Here is a 25,741-nt window from a genome sequence, read left to right on the forward strand (position 1 = left end):
GGATGCAGAGGTTGTGTGTCGAGAGCTGGGCTGTGGGCTTCCTGTGGAGGTGTTGGGAGCAGCTGCTTTTGGCAGAGGGGAGGGTCAGGTGTGGTCAGAGGAGCTTCAGTGTAGAGGCAACGAATCTCAGATTCACTTCTGTCCATCATCTTCACTCAAACACAACTGCTCTCATGTCAGTGATGTGGGACTGGTGTGTGAAGGTGTGTAATTATTTATGTATTTAGTAGTTAATAGGTTAATAGGTTATAGGTTAAAGTGGATGTCACATTTTAACATTGTAACATTTTCTGTTTTAAACAAGTTGCTTGTGGTGATTTGATCTTTCCATCTATTTATTCCTACTTTCTCTCTTGTGTTTTCTCTCTCTCTCTCTCTCTCTCTCTCTCTCTCGCTCTCTGTCTTTATATCTCTCACAGAAAGTGTGAGGTTGGTGGGTGGAGGCAGTCGCTGTGCTGGGAGAACAGAGGTTCTTCATAGAGGACAGTGGGGAACAGTTTGTGCTTATGGTGGGAATGTAATCGCAGGTGTGGTGGTGTGTAGACAGTTGGACTGTGGGGAGCCAGTGAGTATTGATCTTGCTGTAGGAGGATCAGGACCGATCTGGATGAGTCATGTGGACTGCAGTGGATCAGAGTCTACACTGAAACACTGTGGATCACTGGGATGGGGCAAACATGGCTGTAACCATAACATGGATGCAGAAGTTATCTGTTCAGGTATGTTTCAATCAATTTTACAACCCCAATTCCAGTGAAGTTGGGACGTTGTGTAAAACATAAATAAAAACAGAATACAATGATTTGCAAATCCTTTTCAACCTATATTCAATTGAATACACTACAAAGATATTTAATGTTCAAACGGATAAACTTTATTGTTTTTTGCAAATATTCACTTATTTTGAATTTGATGCCTGCAACACATTCCAAAGAAGTTGGGACAGGGGCATGTTTACCACTGTGTTACATCACCTTTCCTTTCAACAACACTCACTAAGCATTTGGGAACTGAGGACACTAATTGTTGAAGCTTTGTAGGTGGAATTCTTTCCCATTCAAAAAGACGTTGCTTGGATGGCAGCATATGTTGCTCCAAAACCTGTACGTACCTTTCAGCATTAATGGTGCCTTCACAGATGTGTAAGTTACCCATGCCATGGGCACTATCACACACCCATAACATCAGAGATGCTGGCTTTTGAACTGTTTTTGCACTGATAACAGTCCGGACAGTCCTTTTCCTCTTTGGCCCGGAGGACACGACGTCCCTGATTTCCAAAAACAATTTGAAATGTGAACTCGTCAGGCCACAGGACACTTTTCCACTTTGCGTCAGTCCATCTTAGATGAGCTCGGGCCCAGAAAAGCTGGGTGTTGTTGATATATGGCTTTCGCTTTGCATGGCATGGAGTTTTAACTTGCACTTGTAGATGGAGCAACGAACTGTGTTCTCTGACAGTGGTTTTCTGAAGTGTTCCTGAGCCCATGTGGTAATATCAGTTACAGAATGATGTCGGTTTTTAATGCAGCGCCGCCTGAGGGATCGAAGGTCACGATTCAAGGTTGGTTTTCTGCCTTGCCGCTTACTTGCAGAGATTTCTCCAGATTCTCTGAATCTTTTGATGATATTATGGACTGTAGATGATGAAACCCTTAAATTCCTTGCAATTGCACGTTGAGAAACATTGTTCTCAACAATGTTGTTCACAAAGTGGTGAACCTCGCCCCATCCTTGCTTGTGAACGACTGAGCCTTTCAGGGATGCTCCCTTTATACCCAATCGTGACACTCACCTGTTTCCAATTAACCTGCTCATCTGTGGAATGTTCCAAACAGGTTTTTTGAGCATTCCTCAACTTTCCCAGTCTTTTGTTGCCCCTGTCCCAACTTCTTTGGAACGTGTTGCAGGCATCAAATTCAAAATGAGTGAATATTTGCAAAAAACTATAAAGTTTATCCGTTTAAACATTAATTATCTTGTCTTTGTAGGGTATTCAATTGAATACAGATTGAAAAAGATTTGCAAATCATTGTATTCTGTTTTTATTTATGTTTTACACAATATATATATTTATATATATATATATATATAATCAGTCATCGTTCAGGTAGTAGACCTAATGGTCACAAACAGTGGACACAGGCTCACCAAAACTGGACACACATATACACACACACACACACACATCTTCTACGCTGCTTCTCCTTCTGGGTCGTGGGGGGTTCTGAAGCCTATCGCAGTGGTCAGCAGAGAGACAGACACATTCACTCACACACTCACATCTAGGGGTAATCTAGCATGTCCATACTGTGGAGGAAAACTGGAGAACCCCGAGGAAACCCACATAGACATGGGGAGAACATGAAAACTCCACACAGAGAGGACCCTGGTCACCCAGCCGGGGACCAAAACTGAACAGTAGAAGATTAAAAAAAAATTTAAAAACCTTGGAAAACAGTAACCGTCCTTTTGTAAACTTTTCAGCTTTGTGTGTGTTGTGCACAGTTTTAATATGATTATATCACACACAGGTCACAGAAAGTCCAGACTTACTGATGGTTTTCATCCATGCTCTGGAAGAGTGGAGGTGCTTCATGGAAAGAGCTGGGTCACGGTGTGTGATGCTGACTTTGACCAGCAGGATGCAGAGGTTGTGTGTCGAGAGCTGGGCTGTGGGCTTCCTGTGGAGGTGTTGGGAGCAGCTGCTTTTGGCAGAGGGGAGGGTCAGGTGTGGTCAGAGGAGCTTCAGTGTAGAGGGAATGAATCTGAGATTTCTCTATGTCCAACATCATCTTCACTCAAACACAACTGCTCTCATGACAGTAACATTGGGCTGATATGTTCTGGTTAAGTATAATATTGATCAAATAATTAAATTATATAAAATTAATCATTTTATAATTTGATTATATAAAAACATTATTTTATTCATCATTTAATTAATTATGCATTTTTGCTGTTATAATAAACTGTGTTTTCAGGTCACACTCAGGCTCAGCTGATGAACAGCTCTGACTCCTGTTCTGGTCGAGTGGAGCTCCAGTACCTCAGTGAGTGGGGCACAGTGTGTGATGTAAGCTGGGATATGAGAGCTGCCAGTGTCCTCTGTGGTCAGCTGAAGTGTGGGAGTGCTGTGGCTGTGTTGGGGTCAGACTGGTTTGGGGAGGGGAGTGGCCAGATCTGGGCTGATGTGTTTGATTGTCAGGGGAACGAAACACACCTGTCAAAATGTCCCATTTCATCATGGAGTCGAACTGCATGCTCTCATAAACAGGATGCTGGAGTCATTTGCAGTGGTGAGCTCTTAATCCTTTAACTATGGGCTTTAATGCGTTGTATATAGGTTGTATATATTGTAAGTTGGAAACCTAAGTCAGCGGCTTAAGAAACTGATCTCAATAAATATTGTAATAATGTTGGTTTTCTGGTCAGCACATTCACCTAAATGAGCTACTTGTCATTTACACAAACAAAGAGGAACAAAGACTATATAACAGTGGTATAGTCAGGCCTATGAAAAAGTAAGCCAATTATATAGATTACTTTATAATAGATAACTTTTATGGAAGCTTTGTACTGCAATGTCAAAACATCAGGTTATATCTTATTTCTGGCTGCAGTACAGTCATCAACATACTGTACCTTTTACAGTGCTGACAACTGACATCAGGAAACTCGATGGATGGGTTTTACTTCTTTCATTTAAGGAAATTCTGATTATCAGTATGTTGTATCTCAACTCTGAATGTGGTTGTATATTACCAAAATATCTCAGTGTGTTTTGTTTATAATTATGTTCAATTCTTGTGCTGTAAAAAGTGATGAATGAATGAGGACTGTAAATTCAAAATCATGCTCTTGGTGAATGTTCCCTGTAGGTTCCTCTCTGGCGTTTCATGAAGGACGAGTGAGGTTGTCTGGAGGGATGGAGTGTGAGGGAGAGGTGGAGGTGTACTTCATGCAGGACTGGAGGAGAGTTCTGCTGGACTCCTGGAGTGAGTCTGAGGCCTCTGTGGTCTGCAGACAGCTGGGCTGTGGCTCTGTGTTCAGCTTCTCCAGCTCCTCTACATCCAGTCCTGAACGCAGTCACATGTGTGTGACGGGTTTCAATTGTTCTGGGAGTGAAGCTCATCTGAGGAACTGCAGCAGTGCACAAGCAGTCAACTGCAGCTCCAGAGAACAGCTCTCAATCACTTGCTTGGGTAATGAATGTAGTAGAAGAAACTGAAAGTAAAAGAGAGCAGTCAATGAGAAGCAAGCTTCCTGTTCTTATGTTGATACACATATGTGTTGTGTTGTGTGTATGTTCTAGCTCACAGCTCCATCAGGCTGGTTGGTTCTGGGGGAGACTGTGCAGGAAGGCTGGAGGTTTTCCACAATGGCTCATGGGGAACAGTGAGTGATGACTTGTGGGATATTGAGGAAGCACAGGTGGTGTGCAGACAGCTGCAGTGTGGAGTGGCCCTCAGTGCTCTGGTACCAGCCTGGTTTGGACCTGGAACTGGACCCATATGGCTGAATGAGGTGGAGTGTGAGGGGAATGAGACGTCCCTGTGGAACTGCAGGTTTCAGCTGTGTGGAAAGGATGAATGTGGACACAAGGACGACATAGGAGTCGTGTGTTCAGGTAACATGATGACTAACAATAATGTAGGCAGTGTGCAGACATACAACTTATCACTACTGTCATAAAATAAATAAATAAATAAATAAAATAAATAAAAATAAATGAAAATCTGTGAACTTCATAAAGTGGTAACTTCACAGGAGAAGAAAAACATTTTTAACATCTGTTAACATAAAACAGCTGCTCACAAGGAGGACAATTATGTTACAGAAGTTCCTGGGAAAAAAAACAATACAATGTACATTTAGTTTTCAAAGACAAGTTCTGCTACATTTGAATATGAAACGTATCACTATGTTGATTCTGAAGACTTAATAGTGAGCGTCCTTCTCCCACCAGAGTTTAAAGAGATCAGACTCACTGAGGGCTGTCAGGGGAATCTGGAAGTGTTCTACAATGAAACCTGGGGTAATGTGTGTGTAAATGGGATGGATGAAGAAACAGCAAGTTTGATCTGTCAAGAGTTGAACTGTGGAAGATCTGGCAGTTTGAGCCAAGACAAAGCAAGAGTGCAATCAGCTCCTAACTGGCTGGATGATCTGAAATGTAGGAAGCATGACTCCACTCTGTGGCACTGTCCATCTTCACCCTGGGGACAGAACAACTGTGATAATAGTGATGACGTGGCGCACATTACTTGCTCAGGTAGGCAGTTTCTTGTAAATATCACTGTGAGCAAAAATATATGTCTAAAAGTAGACTTAAAGATTACAGCAGAAGAATCTGAGAACTGGTAGATGAAATAAGTAGATAATTGCTATTATTCTGTCATTTTTAAAGTTAAATAAGTGAGAAAAGCTGTTCAATGCTTTACCCCTTATATGGCCAGCACCCACTGGCAGGCCCATAATTTTATTACACACTTCTAGAACCTATGAATAGCTTAACCAGTTTACATAGAAGTTCCTGTAGTTACTAAATAATGTTTTAGCCTGTAGTCAACCTGAGATTTTTGGGGGTTAACAAATTAATTATGTTTTTCTGAACCAACAGGAGAGAAAAGACGCATTGCACTACAAAACCAACTGAAATGCTCATTTCCCAACCAGAGACAATGCTCAAGTAAGGACACTTAATAATTGAGTTCAGTTTTTAATAGTGTTAATAATATTAAAGTGTTCCTGCAATCCCATTATATATCATTACTTTGTACATTTGGAAATGTTTGTCAAGTTAACACTATGTAAGATTCAGTTTTGTATCTCCTTGTGTGATGTGTGTGATGTAGATCAGCTGCATCTCAGACTGAGAGGAGGAAATGGAATCTGCTCAGGGAGGCTGGAGGTGTATCATAACACTGAGTGGGGCTCAGTTTGTGATAATCAGTGGGACATCAAGGATGCTCAGGTGGTCTGCAGGCAGCTGGGCTGTGGGCCGGCGCTGAGTGCTGGTAGGAGTGCTGTCTTAGGTGCTGGTGAAGGGCCTATCTGGCTGAACAGAGTGAAGTGTAGAGGGACTGAGATTCACCTGTGGGACTGTCCTCATTCCCTGAAGAACCACACAGACTGTTCCCACAGTCAGGACGCTGGAGTCACCTGTACAGGTCAGAGAAGTCAGTTACTTTCAGGGTTTTAGACATAATCATCATTTTTCTCTGTTAACTACTAAATAAGTGTTAACTATTTTAAAGGCAAATTCAATGTGCAGAGAAAGTTAACATAAAAGTGGTGGGCTTGTTCACAGCAGTAAAAAAATATAAAATAATTAAACATTCAGTTAAAGAAACACAAACACACTGGGAGGTGTTTTACATGTATTAGGTGCATACATAAAGTATATTTTATATATATTTCTTTCATTTCACTGATATAGATGGATTAACTGCTTATCCTTTTGATCTTGCATTCAAAATATTACCAAAAATCTAACCTTTTTTTAAGGTGCAGTGACTGACATTAAATTAAAAACATGAATCTCTTCATGAAATAAACATTTTTCCTCAAATCCATGTGTGGCACAATTACTGGCACCCCTTCAATAATACTTTGTGCAACCTCCATTTACTAAGTTAACAGCTCTGGGTCTTCTATAATGCTTAATGAGGCTGGAGAGCACATGGCAAGAGATATGAGACCATTTTCCATAAAAAAAAATCTCTCCAGATCCTTTAGAGTCTAAGGTCATGTTTGTAGAATCTCCTCTTCTGCTCAACTTAAAAGTTTGCTGTGAGTTTTGCCAATATGCTGTTTTGGTCTTGTCTAACCATAGAACACAGTCCCACTGAAAGTTCCAGTAATGTGTGACAAACTGTAGGTGCTTGATTTTGTTGGTCTTTGACCGCAGAGGCTTTCTTATCGCAAATAACTTGTTGCCAACTTGTGGCATCTGATTGTAGTTTGGGAGACATTCTGACATACTAGTGTCTACAATTCCCCAGTTGTGCTTCTGGGAGATTCTTTGGCCTTTCATTCAATCCACCTCACTGTGCATGAGGTCTGTATGAAGCAATATATCATTGCTGTATTCTCTGGTCTTTCTCATAGTGCTTGATGACCTGTGTGTCACCTCATATTTATACCCCAGTGAAACAGTAAGACATGATGGACCATTTAACTGTTCCTAATCACTCTTTAAAACATAAAATATGAATGATAACATACTTTAGTTAGATTTCACTCATAAGAATCTTTAAGGGTGACAACAGAGATTTATGTCAAAGAGAAAAATTTATTTCATGACAAAGTTTCTGTTTTTGTTTTATTGTAAAGTTACTGTTTTTTATTTCAAGCATTGTACTTAGTTAGATGATGTTAGATCTTTGTTAATATTTTGAATGAAACTTTTAAGGATGATCAAAAAAAATTTTTACAGCCCATTTTTCCCAAGTTTACTCAGGTGTCTGCATTTGTGGTGGGTACTGTTCATTTGTATGAACTACTGTTTTTCCAGTTATTTTTTTATGATTTTAATATTTGTTTAAAACCGTACATTATGAAAGTGTTTACACTTTCATGCAATTTGCAGCTGCAGTACTGTGTGCTGTGACATCATAACCTAACCGAATTTCTGTTTTTAGACCTTTTCAAAATTTATTTATTTATTTATTTCGATTATTGTACATAATTTATTTTGCCCAGTAAAGTACAGTAAAGAACACAGAATGCAACCAAAAGTGTTATGAACATAAAACCAAAAAGATAGTGCCCAAGAAAAGTTTAAGGAAACACTATAGAGGGGCTTTTTCTTCAAATTAAATAAATAAATAACTATTATTGGAGCGAGTGCAGATGAGTGTTAACTTGTTTTTTGAAGCAGACGGTATGTACCACTGACCCCTTTACCGCTGACCCATTTTTAAAAGCAATTTTTATGTAATTAATTAAATTGTGTTTTATTAGACTATTCCAAAAGCAATGTCTGAATGACTAAACGGTAGTTTCACAGTACACAGGCAGGAACTACATAGGAACTCTTCACGGCTTTTGCAATGTAACTTTAGTTACCATTGTTACTCTAGAATTCTTTTGTTATAATATAGTAAATTGATCATCTTGAGAATTTTTCTTCCTAGTAACTGTACTGGTACATGACATAAAGCTTGTATTTCTATCATAACCTGTATAATTTTGACCCATTTCAGTTCATCAGAATATATACCAGTAATAAAGAGGTGAAATATTGGTTTACAAATTGATGGAAGGCAACAATGGTTGGAAATCATCTAGACCAGCATCAGTGTACTTGAGTTTGTTTATAACATTTCCATTAAGGTTACAGGCTGGATTATAAAGCATTAAGTGGTGGAGGAGGATGTAGCATTAAGAATTGGATATTTTATTAGCTATAGAGGGTCCAACCCAAACAAAAATAAATAAATAAATTGGTTCAATCGCAAATTTATGTTGAATGGTGAGGACTGGATTATACATGTGAGATTTAAATTCATTAATGTGTTGTAATGTGTTGGGTGCATCTAGTCTTTTTTTTCACTGATAATTTTCCATGTGTTCCTTATGCTGTTCTGGGCTTTTTGAAGTGTATTACTAAAATATTATAAGTTCATGCTTTAGGTTTTTCATACATATCTCTATAAAGTTTGTGCTTCTCACTGATTGCTCTCTTATGAGCATTAGTGATTTAGGACTAGAGTATGTTTTTTTTAGATACTTTTGGACTAACAGATTTGGACATAATAGACTAATGGTTTCTAACAGCAATATTTATTCTATCTGGGTGTGTTGCTGTAATTACTGTCACCTTCTTTCTCCATATTTGGTTAATTTTGAGAGAGTTGACACTTGAAATTCTTCAGTCCTGATTTCATTCTTATTGTGCCATCAATTCAATTCCAACTCCTTATGGCTAGTGTTTGTCCAGAATATTCTTGGAAGGGTTCAGCCTGCGCCGCCTGCTGCCAGCAGAGGGCGATGGAAGCAAGGTGCCCAGTCTGTGCTGCTTTTGAATAGCTTATGCATGATTGTATTCAACCATCTTGTAGATGGTCACCCTCTTCCTCTTTTACATTCCACTGTTTCAGCCATAGTGTATTTTTTCCAGTGAATTGGTCCTTCTCAAAATTTTATAACATTGGCACAGAGGAAGTGAGAGTTGGGACTTCAATTGGTCAAGAATCTATGTGTTTGTTTTCTTGGCCATACAAAGTACTCTTAAAAGTTTGATTACTAAAGTTCAAAGACGTCAGTGTCTTGTCTTACTTGTTTGTAGTCCACAAAGAAGCAGAGAGAAGGCCATAGCCTGGACAATTCCAATCTTTGTCTGCAGAGAAAAATAGTTGCTGTCATGTGCGCCCAGCCCCCGGGCCCTGATGATGGCCACAGAAGCCGACGGGAAGGCTGCCATCCTGCTGGTTTTCATGGCCATCATCAGGGTCTGGGAAATGGGTGCACGCCACAGTTGTATTTAAAGATCTTTTCAGTCTTCTTCATCCTTGTTCTGCTGAGTGCCAAACTGTGTCTAAATTCTAATAATTAACAAGAGATCTGAATAGGAAGCTGTCCAACTTGTTCACATTTTCTTTCTTCTTGTCATAACCTTAATCCCCTTCACCTTGAACTGAAGTCCCATCTTTCACTCTGTTCTTTAACTTTACTTATAAGAGCCTCCAAGTCTTCCATATTTTCTGCTATGAGTGTTGTATCATCTGCTTATCAATGGTTGTTGATGTTTTTTTTCACCAATCCTGAATCCTAGACCAGCTTGCTGTAGTCGTGCTTCTCTCACTGAATGTTCTGCACATAGGTTGAACATGTGTAGTGCTAGCGTGCACCCTTATCTAGCTCATTCACTAATGTGGAAGCATTCTGTTTGTCCATTACATGTCATGATGATCAATTTAGAAATTCCTCATTATTCCCATTTTACTGAAGACATTCTCTAATTTTAAGTAGTCAATACAGTTGAAGGCTTTGCTGTAGTCAATGAAACACATACTGACTTCCTTCGTAAAATTCTTGGCTTTTGCATTAATGTAGCATACATCAGCAGTGATGTCTTTTCTTCCTCTGCCTTTCCTGAATCCTGTTTAAACATCTGGAAGTTCTCATTCCATGTAGGGCTCTATTCTGTATAGAATTATCTCCAGAATAATTTTGGTGATATGTGATAAATAAATTGTACAATAGTTTTCACATTCTTTCTTGTCTCCATTCTTTGTTCTTAGGATATAAACAGACAGTTTTTCTAAATTTTCTAAATTTTCTCAGCAACTTAATTGAATCCTGTTCAGAATTTTGAAATATTTCCATTGCAGTGTTATTGATTCCTGTGACTGTCTTATTTGGCGATGATCTCAGAGTCTATCTGACTTCATCTTCTAGCGCTGAAGATTCTTCTGCTGATGTAGCTGACATCTTCTGATGTAGCTGACATCAACCAAAGTGTCTTGGCAATTGACATCTTTTTGGTCTTATGTTGATTCCAGATGGTGTATCGATGTTAATTATATCGATATCAGCAAAACATGTTGGATGGGAGATCAGAGGGGAAAAAAGAAAGAATGTGATCCAACCCTATAACAAATTTATCCTGACATACTCACTCACACTATGTAGAAACCACAGTTCCATATTTGCCGAATTATTATACTTTTCTTTTTTTCAGACCTATCTGTATCCTCCACTGTTACATCCAAAGTAACAACCATTACCATCACAGGTACTGTTTATCTTAACATCATCTTTTTTTCTAAATGTTTTGTAAATGCACTGTGCCATGTAGTTTGTATTTTGTATATTTTCAGCTGGTCAGACAGAGAAAGGAGCAGTCATTCCTCCACAAACTCCAATATCAATCTATCCAGTGTCTCTCCTGGTTCTGGGAGTGCTGCTCTTCCTGGCCTTAGGGCTTCTGTTTGTGCTGTTTTACCGGAACAGAGTTCTTATGAGAGGTAGAGAGATCTACAATCTACCAACAATCAACTTTATGTGTATTCACATCATTAGTCAATCCGTCATCAGTCTTCTCTTCCACTGAACTGGCTCCATGTTTCTCTCTGTCTCCCTCACAGTGCTCTCTAAGAGGACGCAAAAGACTCTGCCGGAGGCAGTCTATGAGGAGATTGACCAGCGACTGCTCAGTAAAAGAAAAACTCAAAGGGGTAAATATGAAGTGTTGTAGGATTGTGGCAAACCCTGGGCGTTCCCAAAGATTAGCGCAAATAATATAGTCTATGTCACTGTAACAATTCTGCGGTGGATAATTGCAAGGGTTGTAAGAACTCCTGGATAACCTCCGTTCCTATATCACATGTAAAACTCCTCTGCTAAAGAGAGAGCATCGTGATATGGGGCTGGTTCTTTGCAAACAGCACAGAGGCATTACATGCATTACATCAGAGGAAAATGTTATCTCATTGGCTAAGAAAGGGAAGAAGATGAAAGTTTCAACAAGGCATTGAGCCCAAACATACAGCCACAATAACTCAAGACTGACTTCTGAAAAAGAAGGTACTTGCATGGCCAAAGCAATCTCCTGCCTTGAAACCAACTGAAAATTCATAAAACTGTCAAATTGTCTGTTTGTCCCTCTCATCCATGAGAAATCTAAATCCATAGACTGATGCAAAGTGGAAACATATTCTGTGGTCTGACAAGTAAAATCTTCAGATTGTTTATAGAAATAATAGACACCATGACAGAGCAGTGAAGACCATCCAGACTATTACCACTGTAAAGTTTAAAGGCCATTATCTGTTGTGGTATGGAAGGGGTGTATTAGTGCCAAAGGCATGGGTAACACACTGTGAAGGCACCAAAGATGTTAACAGCTATACACTTTCTTGAGCAACATATGCTGCCTTGTAGATGCCCTGATCTTTTCCAGGGATGTCTATGCTTATTTCAAAATGACAACACAAGAATTATTGTGCATGTGTTATAACAGCATGCCATATATATATATATATGGTTTAAGAAATTAGTTTGAGACAATCATTTATATTATCACATCCCCACATCATAATTTGTTTGCATAAACTTTAGAAAGCCTCAACTCGATTTGTCACCTACTGCCCTTCAGTACTTCTTACTGAATTGTGGCTGCAAATCACCTCTTTCCAAAGGACATGACTGGTTGCATGTTGCTCTGTCACCTGCTAATATGAGTGTATGATAACTTGGTACATGTGTTATGTAAATACTATACATTTTCTGGCTATTTATTACTCAGTATGGAATGCCACTGTTGTTTATTCTCAGTTGTGTAGGTGGGATGACGAAAGCTCTGTAGACACTATCTGAATTTAAACATGAACAACTTTATTTCAAATTAAAGATAGTGCTAAAAGCCCTTGTTGCAGAGACCCAGGAGCCAATGTGGAATCTCCCTGAAGTCTGAGATGCTTCAGCTTTTTAAGGCAAAATTTACGCACACATAACGCAAAATCCATACATTAGCATGTTACAATATCTTATGGTATGGCTTACATCTGGTTTTTGTTATTATGGCCTCAGCTTCTAGAAAGACAGAGAGGCCCAACTCTCTCCTGGGACCTGAAACTAGGGCCCCCTCGCTCAGGCTCCATCGACACACATAGAGCCTTATCCTTTCAGCCAGAGCTCCATTGAAACACATGGAGCCTTTTGATAGTACTTTCAAACAGCAAACAGCTACATGTATATTAAAGCCCAATATCATATCAATATCATATATAACATTTTATCAAGCCTGATACACTTCACCATATTACTATGAGCATTTGTAATAAAATGATCAGTAAGAGAGACTGATAAAGAAATGGACAGACATTAGAGGAAAAGAGAGAAACAGAAATGGTGAAGGTAGAGACTGTGTCAGAAATGGTAAGCATGATGTAGCAGATTTTATATGAAAGATGGAAGGGAGTGACTGAGTGAGTGACTGCAGCGTCCAGACAGACACAGGAAGGGAAGAGAGTCTGTGCGATTGTGTGTTTGTGTTTGTGTTTGTGAGAGTGTTTGTGTCTCTAACACTGCCCTCTACTGAGTAAACAAATATTACATCTGTCTCTCAGTTACACAGTTTGTTGTAATTAATGAGATTTGTTCAGTTTTATTCTGAGCGTGATGTGAATTATTTAAATATCATACACTTGCCTGGAAGCGTCAGCACTGTTTTTATTTCTCCACTCATTTATTCAGGTTTTCCTCCACATTCCATATTTAGTCCTCAGTGATCCACATCACTCAGAGGATTGTGGGGGTTCTTCATTCTGAACATGTTTGACTGTTCTGCTCTCCTCTAACAGGAAGTGTCCTCTCTGAAGAACAGCATTCAGGATATGAGGATGTGGATGAGAAGCTTCTCTCAGGTAAGAGGACCAGAATTCCATTGAAAAGTATTAAAAATGCCATTGTAAAAATGCTCAAATGAACTAGTTAGTTTAGAAGCCAGTGCTTCCAGGCGTTTGTGACAGCACTTTGTTTTTGTTTTCTTTGTCTTAGCAGTGTGCTGTATTGTATATTGCTGGGAACATTTTAGGATTTCTGAGATTATTCATACTTGGAAGTGTCTTTTAGAATAAATATTTTAAAAAGAGTGATGGAGAAATTAACTTTCTTCTTTCTCTTCCAGCAAAGGCTGTGAATGAGGAAGAAGCTGAATATTATGATGACGCCTCCACCAGTGGCCTGAAAAGTGGGTGCCTTTATACAGATTACTTTAAAGATTTAAAGATCATTAAACTGTTTTGTAAAAACTGCTTTTTACGTGATTTAGGTGAGATGGGAAGAGAAAACACCCCAGAGAGCTATGATGATGTCATGACTGCTGGTCAGACACCAGATAGATTTGCAAGTATGTTCCTGTCTTGTAATTTGTGTATTTCGAAATCACTCGTCCATGTCCGGCAAAGCTGCTCTCCGCAGTGGTTTGATTTGTGTGGAATGATGAATATCTGTACGAGGAATAATAGAGTAGTTAGTAGTTAGCATTGTCCTCTGAACATTATCCTGAAATATTGTTTTTAATGTGATCTTTGCAACAACTCATGTAACAAATTGTGAACTTAAGTACACTGATACTTTTTTTACATTTTGACAGAGAACAAGACAGAAATCTATGATGATGCCATTTCTGCTGGAGAGAATCCACACATTACAACAGGTTAGTATCTCTAAATATGGAAGAGTCATAGTGAACACATCTTTAACAAACATCAGTTAAAAAAAAAAGAATTCCTCGCCGATATCAACATCTGTCTACATATGTTTGTGCAGTGTACACACCCGAGAGCTATGATGATGTCATCACTCCTGGGCAGGATTTAAGAGGAGCAGCAGGTGAGTCTATAGGACCTATCGAGGTGGAGACTGAGTTTTTGTTCTTGCTCTTGCGAACCTTATTACAGAGTATTATTAGTTAAACATGGATTTGCATCACGGTAAGATTACATACACAAAGAGCTTTAGCACAGAGATGTACACATGGAGTCATTCCTGCGTTTAAGAGGTTGGTCACTAATTTAACAACAGCTAAATAAACAGAATATTAAAGTATAATTTTTCTTGTTTTACTTTCAGACTACGATGACGTAGGAGGTATCTGAGAAAGAGGGATAGACCATCAGACAGAGAGCCAAACAATGCATCTGCTCAGGTTCAACAGACGTTCTGTTGTTCTTTTTATTGTTTTTGTTTTTTTGTTTGTTTTCCCAAGATATCATCCATATACTTTTGTGAAAGTACTTGTTAATCTTCTTTCTTGAACAAGGAAAATTACATTTTAGCTAAATTACATTCTAAGCCTAAAATAAATAAATAAAATAAAATAAAATACACTTTCAGAAAAAAAGGTACGACGCTGTCACTGGGGCAGTACCCTTTTTGTCACTGTGGTGCTACCCTCAGGGGTATATCTCAGTACCTTTAGTCAGGGAACATAACTGTAGTTGTACAGTTGTACAGTCTCCAGACACCCCGTCTCGCCTCCAGGCTTTTTATTAAATTGTTCTGTTTTAAAACATTAGTATATAAAAAGATACAAATGTCTATTTTTCCACTGGGAAAAACTTATTTAAGTGACATGATTGGACCTTAAAACCGCTGTTGCACCTTTGAGGGTACACTTACATTGTTTGTACATTGATGAACGAATCATGTACCTGCATGGTACCTTTATTTCTAACGGTGTAAAATAAAATAACTAAATAAATGAATAAAACGATTTTAAAGTGGTAACATCATCATAACAAATGAATACATACATTAACTGCAATTTCAGAGTCTGTGGAATTGAAACTGTTCATTGTCAATTTTCTTTTCTTCCTCTATTCGTTTACTTTTTTTGCTTTTTTGCACTTGTGCCACAGTCAATAGCTACACATGCACACCTAGTGGGAAAATATTACAAATTAATCAAGTTTCTAAAGCAGTGTTAGGCCACTTCATGAAACAGTTTTGAAGATAAATGAAATTATTTTAAATTAAAATTTGAAAAATAAATAAACAAATAAATAAATGGAGATGCAAGTTCTACTTTAAAACAGCTCACATGGGTTTTTGCTAAGCGCAAACTTACTTTTGTTTTTTATCATTTATTGATGTTAGATATTGAAGTTAAGCAATCCTGCCATATTCCTGCTTCATAGTCATAGTAAAGAAAAGCAATTTTTGCTTGCTTGACTTCACAATCAATTATATTAAATGCTATGCCTACAACAGCATATGGAAAGTCTGCTAATAAAGTGTGATTGTAAAGCTTCTTTCATCTCTGGTCTTATCTCTGAAGTAAAAAATGGGTTCTCAAATTTTGACAGACTGTTCAAAACTGGAAAAGTACACAGGCTTTAAGAGTAGAAATACAGCTAAAACCATACACTGACTATTAGTCATACACAATGATTATTGAGGGCAAAAAATAGAATAATTAAAAAGTATTATTTCAAGATTTTGTGGGTTTTTTTTTTTTTCACTTCAACAATTTTAAGATTTATCTTTAGACAGTTCATGGGCAGCAAGGGGTCCTCACAAAGATTGGGCATAATACATCCATGTATTCAAATTAAATTATAATACAACTGGGTTGTGAACGATGGAGAAGTGGTGACACAGCTGTGGTGCTGGAACCAGGGAGAAAGTTAAAGTTAAAAGAGCTGTTAGATGTACCTGGTTGTCTTGGTAGCATGAAATAAGGAGCACTGATATTCATGAGAGATGTAAGAAGAAAGTGAGTGCTGTTATTAAGCTGTAGCCTGTGGTCAGCACTTGCTGACCTGGTCAAAAAGAAGCTATAATTTCCCTGTGGACCACAGATGGTTAATAGAGTTATCAAGAGAGAGTATCAGTGTTCAATAGCACCTTTTTCTGGGAGTCCACTGTGATACTTGGATGGCACAGATTCTGTTAAAGCTAACCATAAACTTAGACCTAACCTTAAATTTACTTTCAGTCCAAAACCTAAACCTCATTCTAAACCTAAAACTGTTTACCATTTGAGCATTCATAGGTTGTATATGGGGACTTTGAAATGAAGTGTGGCCCATGCCGATGTTCTGATGGAGCAGGTTCAACAGAAACTTCACATGGACTCTTTCACAAAGTGCTGGACCAGAGTGCCAACATCACAGCAGAGAAGCTGGTCAACAGAATGATGTATCAGTGCACCAGAGGAGCTGTACAGGCTTTAGGGAAATGGTCAAAGCCGGCCTCAGGCCTTACAGTGAAATTTGTGGTGACCCCACCTCTCTGGCCTCGCCTCTTTGTTGACTGTCCAGGCATTACAGCACTCCTCACTTTTGACCCTGGTGGCTGGTCTCTGGGAGGGGCTGTGACAAGAGATGGGGTAACTGCCTTTCCCACTAGCATTTCCTGGGTACTTCTCCCAGGATTTTGGACAGCTAAAGCTCATCTGGGGAGGAATTCCAGTAGTATATAGACTGGCTCTTTCCCTGGTGTAGAACACACACACATATATATATATAGAGGTGTTAACCACTACACTATCCCATATATATATATATGTATATATATATACACACACTATAATTCCAAAAGTATTCGCTTGTCTGCCTTTACACACATATGAGCTTGAGTGACATCCCATTCTTAATCCATAGGTTTTGATATGATGTCGGCCCACCCTATGCAGCTATAACAGCTTCAACTTTTCTGGAAAGGCTTTCCACAAGGTTTAGGAGTGTGTTTATGGGAATTTTTGACCATTCTTTCAGAAGCACATTTGTGACACTGATGTTGAATGAGAAGGCCTTCCTCACAGTCTCCGCTCTAATTCATCCCAAAGGTGTTCTATCGGGTTGAGGTCAGGTCTCTGTACAGGCCAGTTAAGTTCTTCCACACCAAACTTGCTCATCCATGTCTTATGGACCTTGCTTTGTGCACTGGTGCACAGTCATGTTGGAACAGGGAAGTACCATCCCCAAACTGTTCCCACAAAGTTGGGAGCATGAAATTGTCCAAAATCTCTTGGTCTGCTGAAGTATTAAGAGGTCCTTCCACTGGCCGAGCCCAACTCTTGAAAAACAACCCCACTCCATAAAGCACCAACTTTACACTTGGCACAATGCAGTCAGACAAGTACCGTTCTCCTGGCAACCACCAAACCTAGACTCATCCATTGGATTGCCAGTTGGAGAAGCGTGATTCCTCACTCCTGAGAACATGTCTCCACTGCTCTAGAGTCTAGCGGCAGTGCTTTACACTACTGCATTTGACACTTTGCATTGCATGTAAGACTTGGATGCGGCTGCTCGGCCATGGAAACCCATCCCATGAAGCTTTCTACGTTGTTCTTGAGCTAATCTGAAGGCCACATGAAGTTTTCAGGTCTGTAGAGAAAGTTGGACACCTCTGCACACTATGTCCCTCAGCATCTGCTGACCCCGCTCGGTCATTTTACGTGGCATACCACGTCATCGCTGTTTATTTACTTCATGTTTAGGAGACAAGGCAGTGGACTTTTTAACCAGGTTGTTTAACAAAATCCTGGAGAGTGAGAGGATGCCTGATGAGTGGAGAAGTAGTGTACTGGTCCCCATTTTTAAGAGCAAGGGTGATATGCAGAACTGCAGTAAGTACAGAGGTATAAAGTTGATTAGCCACACCATGAAGGTATGGGAAAGAGTTGTTGAAGCAAGGCTAAGGCGAGAGGTTCAGATCAGTGAGCAGAAATTTGGTTTCATGCCCAGAAAGAGTACCACAGATGCAATTTTTGCATTGAGAGTGTTGGTAGAGAAGTACAGAGAAGGTCAGAAGGAGCTACATTGTGTCTTTGTGGATCTAGAGAAGGCATATGATAGGGTGCCAAGAGAGGAACTGTGGTACTGTATGAGGAAGTCAGGTGTAGCTGAAAAGTATGTTAGGGTGGTGCAGGACATGTATGAGGATAGTGAGACAGTGGTGAGGTGTGCAGTTGGAGTGACAAATGGTTTCAAGGTGAAGGTAGGGTTACATCAAGGATCAGCTTTGAGTCCCTTCTTGTTTGCAATGGTGATGGAAAGGTTGACAGATGAGGTCAGGCAGGAGGCTCCATGGACCATGATGTTTGCAGATGACATTGTAATCTGTGGTGAGAGTAGAGAGCAGGTGGAAGAGAATCTGGAGAGGTGGAGGTTTGCACTGGAGAGGAGAGGAATGAAGGTCAGTAGAGACAAGATGGAATACATGTGTGTGAATGAGAGGGAGGCAGGTGGAAAGGTGAAGATGCAAGGAGTAGAGGTCGTAAAGGTGGATGACTTCAAATATCTTGGGTCAACCATCCAGAGCAATGGACAGTGTAGAAAAGAGGTGAAGAAGAGGGTGCAGGCAGGGTGGAGTGAGTGGAGACAGGTGTCAGGGCTGATGTGTGACAGAAGGATAGCAGCAAGAGTGAAAGGGAAGGTTTACAAGACAGTAGTGCGTCCTGCTATGATGTATGGTTTGGAGACTGTGGCTCTGTCTAAAAGACAGGAGGCTGAGCTGGAGGTGGCGGAGAAGAAGATGCTGAGATTTTCGTTGGGAGTCACAAGGATGGACAAGATTAGAAATGAGCAGATCAGAGGGACAGTGAAGGTGGAGCAGTTTGGAAATAAAGCCAGAGAGACCAGGTTGAGATGGTTTGGACATGTGTTGAGGAGGAATAGTGGATATATTGGTCAAAGAATGTTGGAGATGGAGCTGCCGGGTAGAAGGAGAAGAGGTACACCTCAGAGAAGGTTTATGCATGTAGTGAAGGTGGACATGGAGATGGTTTGTGTGAAAGTAGAGGAGGCAATGGATAGGGCAAGATGGAGGCAGATGATCCGCTGTGGCGACCCCTAAAGGGAGCAGCCAAAAGAAGAAGAAGAAGAAGATAGTCGCTGGATTGTCTAGACACATTAGGTAAGGGGCAAGTGCCACCCGCTGTATTTTGAGACAGGATTAGATTTATGGTTAGGTAGGTGAGATTTGTTTTTATTTTGTTCATTTCTTTGGCACCGTCCACCTTTGTGGTTGGTTGGGCTTTATTAGTTATTGTTTTGCATATTGAATGGTTTGTTATTCTTTTTTCTTTTGATTTATATTTACTTTGTTCTAGTTTACCTGTACTTATAAGTGATGCTCCTGTATTGTGCATTTTCCAGTGGGAAGCAAAGTAAAAGTTCTGAAGCAAACGTTACTATTGTGTACTGGTGCCCTTCCCTCCACTCCCGCATTACATGCCATGCCATGTTATTTTGTTATTCCTTCTCTCCTCCCCCTAGCTACATCTGAGGGGAACATAACAAGGACATTGTCATTCCTATGTGCTGCTGGCAGAAGGCATCGGCAGCAAGGTGCCCAGCCTGTGCCACGAGGAGCCACTTAGAACTAACTTGACACACCTGGAAGCTTCCTTATATAAGGTGCTGGCAAACGCCAGTGTTTGTCACACCTTTGTAGAGGGGTGACTGGTACGGTACTTTAGACTTTGGTTCAGAAAGGAATGGAACTGCCCCAAATCCAAAAGAGGAATCAGAGAAGAAATTGCCCCCCAAGAATAAAAAGAGAAAAGAAGAGGGCTGGAAAAAAATTGCCCCAAATTGCTTGCAAGAAACAAAGATCCAAGCCATACCAAAAGTGTTTACTCCTGGAAGAGCAAACCAGCTGGACCTGAAGCTGACCTTCCTCTTACAACCGCAGAGGAAGTGCCTTGTTTTCTGTTTACCTTTCCTTTCACGTTTCTCTAACTCAGCCTTTGTTTGAGCATGCTGGTTGTGGCGTCTCCTTTGTTTGTCGTTCGTTCCTGCACTTCCCGCCTTCCTTGAGGTGCTTTGACTGTCACCACTTGCACATTCTAGTGGCGCAGTGCTAGCGCCATGGACTGGTGACCATAACGGTGACAGTTCGAACCTCGGTCCGGGCGAGTCATTAATATCAACAGTAAATGCATATTCTGTTGACTTTTTGATTTGCTCGGTTTCAGTTCTGCACTTGGGTCCGCCTCTCCGCCGTCCCGTAATAATAGTGACATAGCAACAAAAGTGAGTACACCCCTAAGAGACAGAACTGCCTTAACTCTCCTGGGCATGGAGTTTACCAGAGCTTCAGAAGTCACACTTATCTTTGTACACCTCACCTGATTGCTGCCACACATGCTTGAGACCATCTGAACCAAACAAATTAATCTTGGTCTCATCAGACAATAGGACATGGTTCCAGTAATCCATGTCCTTTGTTGACATGTCTTCAGCAAACTGTTTGCGGGCTTTCTTGTGTACAGACTTCAGAAGAGGCTTTCTTCTGGGGTGACAGCCATGCAGAGCAATTTGATGTAGTGTGCGGCGTATGGTCTGAGCACTGACAGGCTGACCCCCCACCTCTTCAATCTCTGCAGCAATGCTGACAGCACTCCTATCTTTCAAAGACAGCATTTGGATGTGATACTGAGCATGTGCACTCAGCTTCTTCGGATGACCAACACGAGGTCTGTTCTGAGTGGACCCTGCTCTTTTAAAACGCTGGATGATCCTGGCCACTGTGCTGCAGCTCAGTTTCAGGGTGTTGGCAATCTTCTTGTAGTCTTGGCTGTCCCAATGGATGTAGCTGTCCCAATATACCTTTGTCCATATAGTGAATGCATTCTTTAACACACTTTGTATAATATGTGTCCGCAAGGGGGCAGTACAAAAGGTCACAGACCCCTCCCAGGCTGTACCACCTCACTTTCTGAACACTACTCGCTTTTCAGATCGCATCAGCTGATCATCATTTTCATCAGCATAATTGGCTGTATTTTGCTCAAATGTAGGACATGTCTTTTCGATGATATTTACTGTGAGTGGCACAGTTTCTTGTTAAATAAATAACTGAAAAGACTGTTGGATTTCCCCTGTACTTTGGTACAAATGGTACTGGTCTGTATGTGTTTTTTAAAGAGTAATGCAGAAGTAAAACATCAATAATTTGATTTCTTTGCAGGAAAAGCATGGGAAAGACAGTGAACTGCTGCCGGTGCTGGTTTGTGTCCACTCAAGGTCCACAGAAGCTGTAGTGGTTGCATGTTAATCACTCAAAGGGCAATCAAGAGGGGTGGCTTGGCTCCCAAAAGTTACTTCATCAGTCACTGCTAGGAATACACTTTGTCCATGAACTGATGGGGCTACATTAGTTTGGTTGCAGTCAGGACAGCAAACTCTTCATGAACTGATCCCTGCATGGCGCACAAGAGCCCGACCAGCTCTATCAACCCCTCCAAAAGATGGTTTAAATATTAGTTTTCAATAAAAAGGAGTCCACAGTGCCAAATTCATTTGTGCAAAAATATTTATTTGGAAGAATAGTAGGCAAGAACATTTTATAATGATTAAAGAAAAAAAGAAAAAGAACAGGGTAACTGAAAAATCAGAAAACTGAATAAAATAGCCTTAAAAAAAAAACAGTTCTGCTTTTGGTCTGAGAATTCTGTTCCTCTCTCTGTTAATATTCCTCTATGGCCATTGGCTTTAACTGAGGTTAAAGTGCAGCACAGGTGTCCTCTGTCCCAAACTAACTACTTAACCTTAGGGATTTAACAGAAAATCCCACCTTCATACCCTGTATATCTTTATACTCTGTGTATCTTTACACTCTGTATTACAATCACCATCGAGAAAAGAGGAGTACAGCATTATTTCTCAGACCACAGTAATACATTCCATATATTACACACTTAAATCATATGAAACTCAACTTATATTTATAGACTGGATACAATCTCAAATTATCAGAGTAATAATCACACAGTCATTATGGACTACAAATAGCATAAGTATGAAAGTCTGGATTACATAAACGGTTATAAGGTGCTACGTTAATTCAAAACCAACACTTTAAAAAGAAAGTTATTTCTAACAAAATCAATGGATTAAACTGCTTAAAAAGATCAAGATAAGATGATAGCGTTGGAATTATTTGATGAGACAAGATGTTTCGGGCTTCAAGTAAATGTTTCAAGCTGATTGAGCCACTCAAAGAAAATGTGAAAGCTTGATGATACTTGTTGAAGTAAACTTTATGCTATTCTAGATGTGTAAAGCTATGATTAATAGTTTTTATGCTTAATAAAACTGTTTTTAATAGGATCTAAAATAGGTTTGAATGTAATTTCCTGAGGAAAGACACTGGGTGTGTGCTCTTAGTCACAGGATTCATCTCTGCATGAAGCTCGTACTCCTCGTCACCATGATCTGTAAAAACAACAGATTGTTGCTGGAAAATATGTATCTGCATTTTTCTCACTTTTTATTTTTCTATATCATTTAAACATGACCTCTGCCTTTTCCACTGAGTAAAAAAATTATGATGAATAGATACATAGAAATGCACCAAAATCACCTGGAATTAAACTTCTTTACATTGGCATACATGGACCATTTTTTCTTACCAGCTCAGAGCTGGCATTTTGTGTTTCTACAACTTTCAAACAAACAAACAAAAACAATAAACAGGAAATAAAGCACTGTGTATGTCTCCTTTTAGTACTGCAGACTGCAGCTCAAGTCAAGTTGTTCTCTTTTAGATTTGTTCTCTTACATTTTAGATACTGCATCTAACAGGGCACATCTGAGCAACAAGAGACAACTTTCAGTTTCATGTCCCAGTATATGTGCTCATTTGAGAAATGGGTGAATTCAATCAAAAGTACCATGCTTTAAGTTACTTAACAAATCTAGATGTAAATATCAGAACATAATGGCAGAAATTCTGCTCACCCAATCTTGTGATCTCAAACCCAATATATAGAAAAAATAAAGTAATTGGTCTCGCTTTTCCAATCATTTTGGAGAAGACTGTATGTCATTGCTGTCACACAAAAACATATCTCCTTTTTTCCATCCATCCATCCATCCATTATCTTCCGCTTCTCTGGGGTTCGGGTCACGGGGGCAGCATCCTAAGCAATGAGGCCCAGACCTCCCTTTCCCCAGCCACTTCAACTAGCTCTCCAAGGGGGATTCCGAGGCGCTCCCAGGCCAGCTGGGCGATATAGTCACGCCAGCGTGTCCTGGGTCTTCCCCAGGGTCTCCTCCCAGGTGGACTTGCCTGTGACACCTCCCGAGGGAGGCGTCCAGGAGGCATCCTAACCAGATGCCCGAACCACCTCAGCTGGCTCCTCTCGACGTAAAGAAGCAGCGGCTCTACTCCGAGTCCCTCCCGGTTGACCGAACTTCTCACCCTAATCTCGTTTTTTTCTTGCATAATTTGAACATTTCATGATGAACAGTCCAATAAATATGGTTAAACTTACTTGGGAAAAAGTCTTGTATAAAATGCTACAGTGCTTCCAGGGAATACTGAGAGAATAATGAGTTATACTCAACCAAACGCTTGGTAATGACAGTTTTTACTAATTTTGTGCACAATCCAAAAATGCTAGTCAGTATATGACTAGCAAACATGGTTTTAATCAGCTGTACACAGTCATTATATTTTTCATTAAAGCATAAAAAGTGTACTTAATTGCAGAAATTGTGTTTCATTAGTGACATTTCTTAAAGTTACACACAGATTTTCAAATTTTGAGAGAAATTTACTTCAAAACAATGAGATCTAACTGCTCAGTATGTGGCCATGAGGAACAGGGATGCAGTCTCACTTCTTGTCCTAAAATGCAGGGGTCTGGCTAAAGTAAGGCTCCACCTATGGACTAAAACTATTTTTTGACAGTATTTTTGAAATGAAGTTTTTTGTTGATGTTGAAAATTAAATTCATCATAAATTTAAATCTTTCAACTTCACATTAAAGGACATCAAAAAGATTACAAAAAAAATTCGGTATTTTCACAAATTTCAGTTTAGGTGTTGGAGTTTGGGATAGACAACTTTCAAAAGAAAGTACCTGATAAATAATGATTTTTGTATATTTTAGTCTGTCACTATCCCTATAAATATCTTGCATTAATGCTTTTAAGACTTAAGGCCTTAAAATGAAAGGTATTAATTCTTAACTGTTTTGTTTATTTATTTATTTATTTATTTTTAGTGTGGGACTGCAATTAAAAAAAACATCACTAGAATGGTCCATATATGCTGTAAAGTAAACAAGTTCTCACAAGCTGTTCACAGCACAGATCTTTTATTCCACCCTCCTTATTCATGTACATCTGAAATGTAGCAACATAAAAAACAAGAACATCCTGCATCCTGTTTAGCTCTGATGACATCATTATAGTTCTCTGGTGTGTCCACTACACCAACATGAGAAGACAAATTATGACAAAAAAACAAAAAACACCTAACAGTTCAGGTTTCAATTATTTGAACAAATCAGGAAAACCTACCTGTCATAATGTTGGAGTTTGGTCCAGCGGTAACAGCATCATCATAGATATCTGTTATGTCTTCTGTGAAAATGTGGAGATAAAAGTCATTAAATCAGCTTCAGTATCATCAGTGACTGTGTTCATGTTTGAGATTACAGTGTTGTTACATTACAAGTCAAACCTGTTACAACAGCTGAGCTCTGATCAGCAGTGATGACATCATCATAATTCTCTGCTACTTCTACACCAAAACAGAGAGATACTTAATATTCTTAAAGGATGTATATTCATAATATTTTTTTTCTTTAAAATATATTTATTTTTATTTTAGAAAATGTGATTAAAAAAAAATCAACATATGTTTAATGAAATTCAATTTTGCCCACTGCTGTAAGGAACAGTAAAGCTCCCCAAGAGATTAAAAAGTGATTACGAACACAAACTACTTGATCATTCTATTCTCATAACACTTGTAATGATCTCTAAAATTAAATTCTGAAACAGAAACACACCTGCTACACTATCAGAGATCTGTCCAGCAGTGATGGCATCATCGTAGCTCTCTGCTGTGTCCTCTTTTGCTGATTCACCTAAATCAAACAAAAGCAGACTGACTTTACAAACAGTGCAGTCGTATTTTTTTACATTGTGGTTTAATGATGAAATCAGGGGATTAATAAAACAACTCATAGTAATATTCTGCCTTTACTCCCATCCAAGACTTTGGTGTATATAAGCAAAGGCATCACTTTTAACTACTTTAAAAGTGGTTAAAAAGAAACTTTGAAAGTGAGTCTAGATTGTTTCTCTGACTGAAGATTTGATTCATCTCCAGATCAGAAGTGTCTGCGGAAGTGATTTCCTGCATACTTTCCTGAAATTACACCAAAAGTGTTACATTAAAGGAAGTTTTGCTCTGAAATATCAAAGAGCAACAAATGTGAAGGAGTTCAAAAAAAGTGAATGACAGGCCTCATGAA

The 25,741-nt window shown here is 39.4% G+C and overlaps 1 protein-coding gene across 1 annotated transcript; it reads left to right on the top strand.

The window, feature by feature from the left end:
* The first annotated feature begins 82 nt into the window (after positions 1–82).
* LOC108444129 (scavenger receptor cysteine-rich type 1 protein M130-like) lies at positions 83–14,756 on the top strand. The gene is made up of 19 exons (XM_037540238.1): positions 83–203; positions 420–719; positions 2,535–2,849; positions 2,985–3,053; positions 3,882–4,205; positions 4,316–4,630; positions 4,970–5,275; positions 5,624–5,692; positions 5,859–6,173; positions 8,937–9,008; positions 10,691–10,744; positions 10,830–10,976; positions 11,097–11,186; positions 13,314–13,376; positions 13,640–13,702; positions 13,784–13,861; positions 14,108–14,170; positions 14,284–14,346; positions 14,587–14,756. The coding sequence occupies exons 2-19, from the start codon at positions 608–610 to the stop codon at positions 14,610–14,612; spliced, it is 2,544 nt and encodes an 847-aa protein (XP_037396135.1). The 5' UTR covers positions 83–203; positions 420–607; the 3' UTR covers positions 14,613–14,756.
* Positions 14,757–25,741: the final 10,985 nt, after the last annotated feature.

The sequence above is a fragment of the Pygocentrus nattereri genome, chromosome 1 (genome assembly GCF_015220715.1).
Source record: "Pygocentrus nattereri isolate fPygNat1 chromosome 1, fPygNat1.pri, whole genome shotgun sequence".
Lineage (NCBI taxonomy): Eukaryota > Metazoa > Chordata > Actinopteri > Characiformes > Serrasalmidae > Pygocentrus > Pygocentrus nattereri.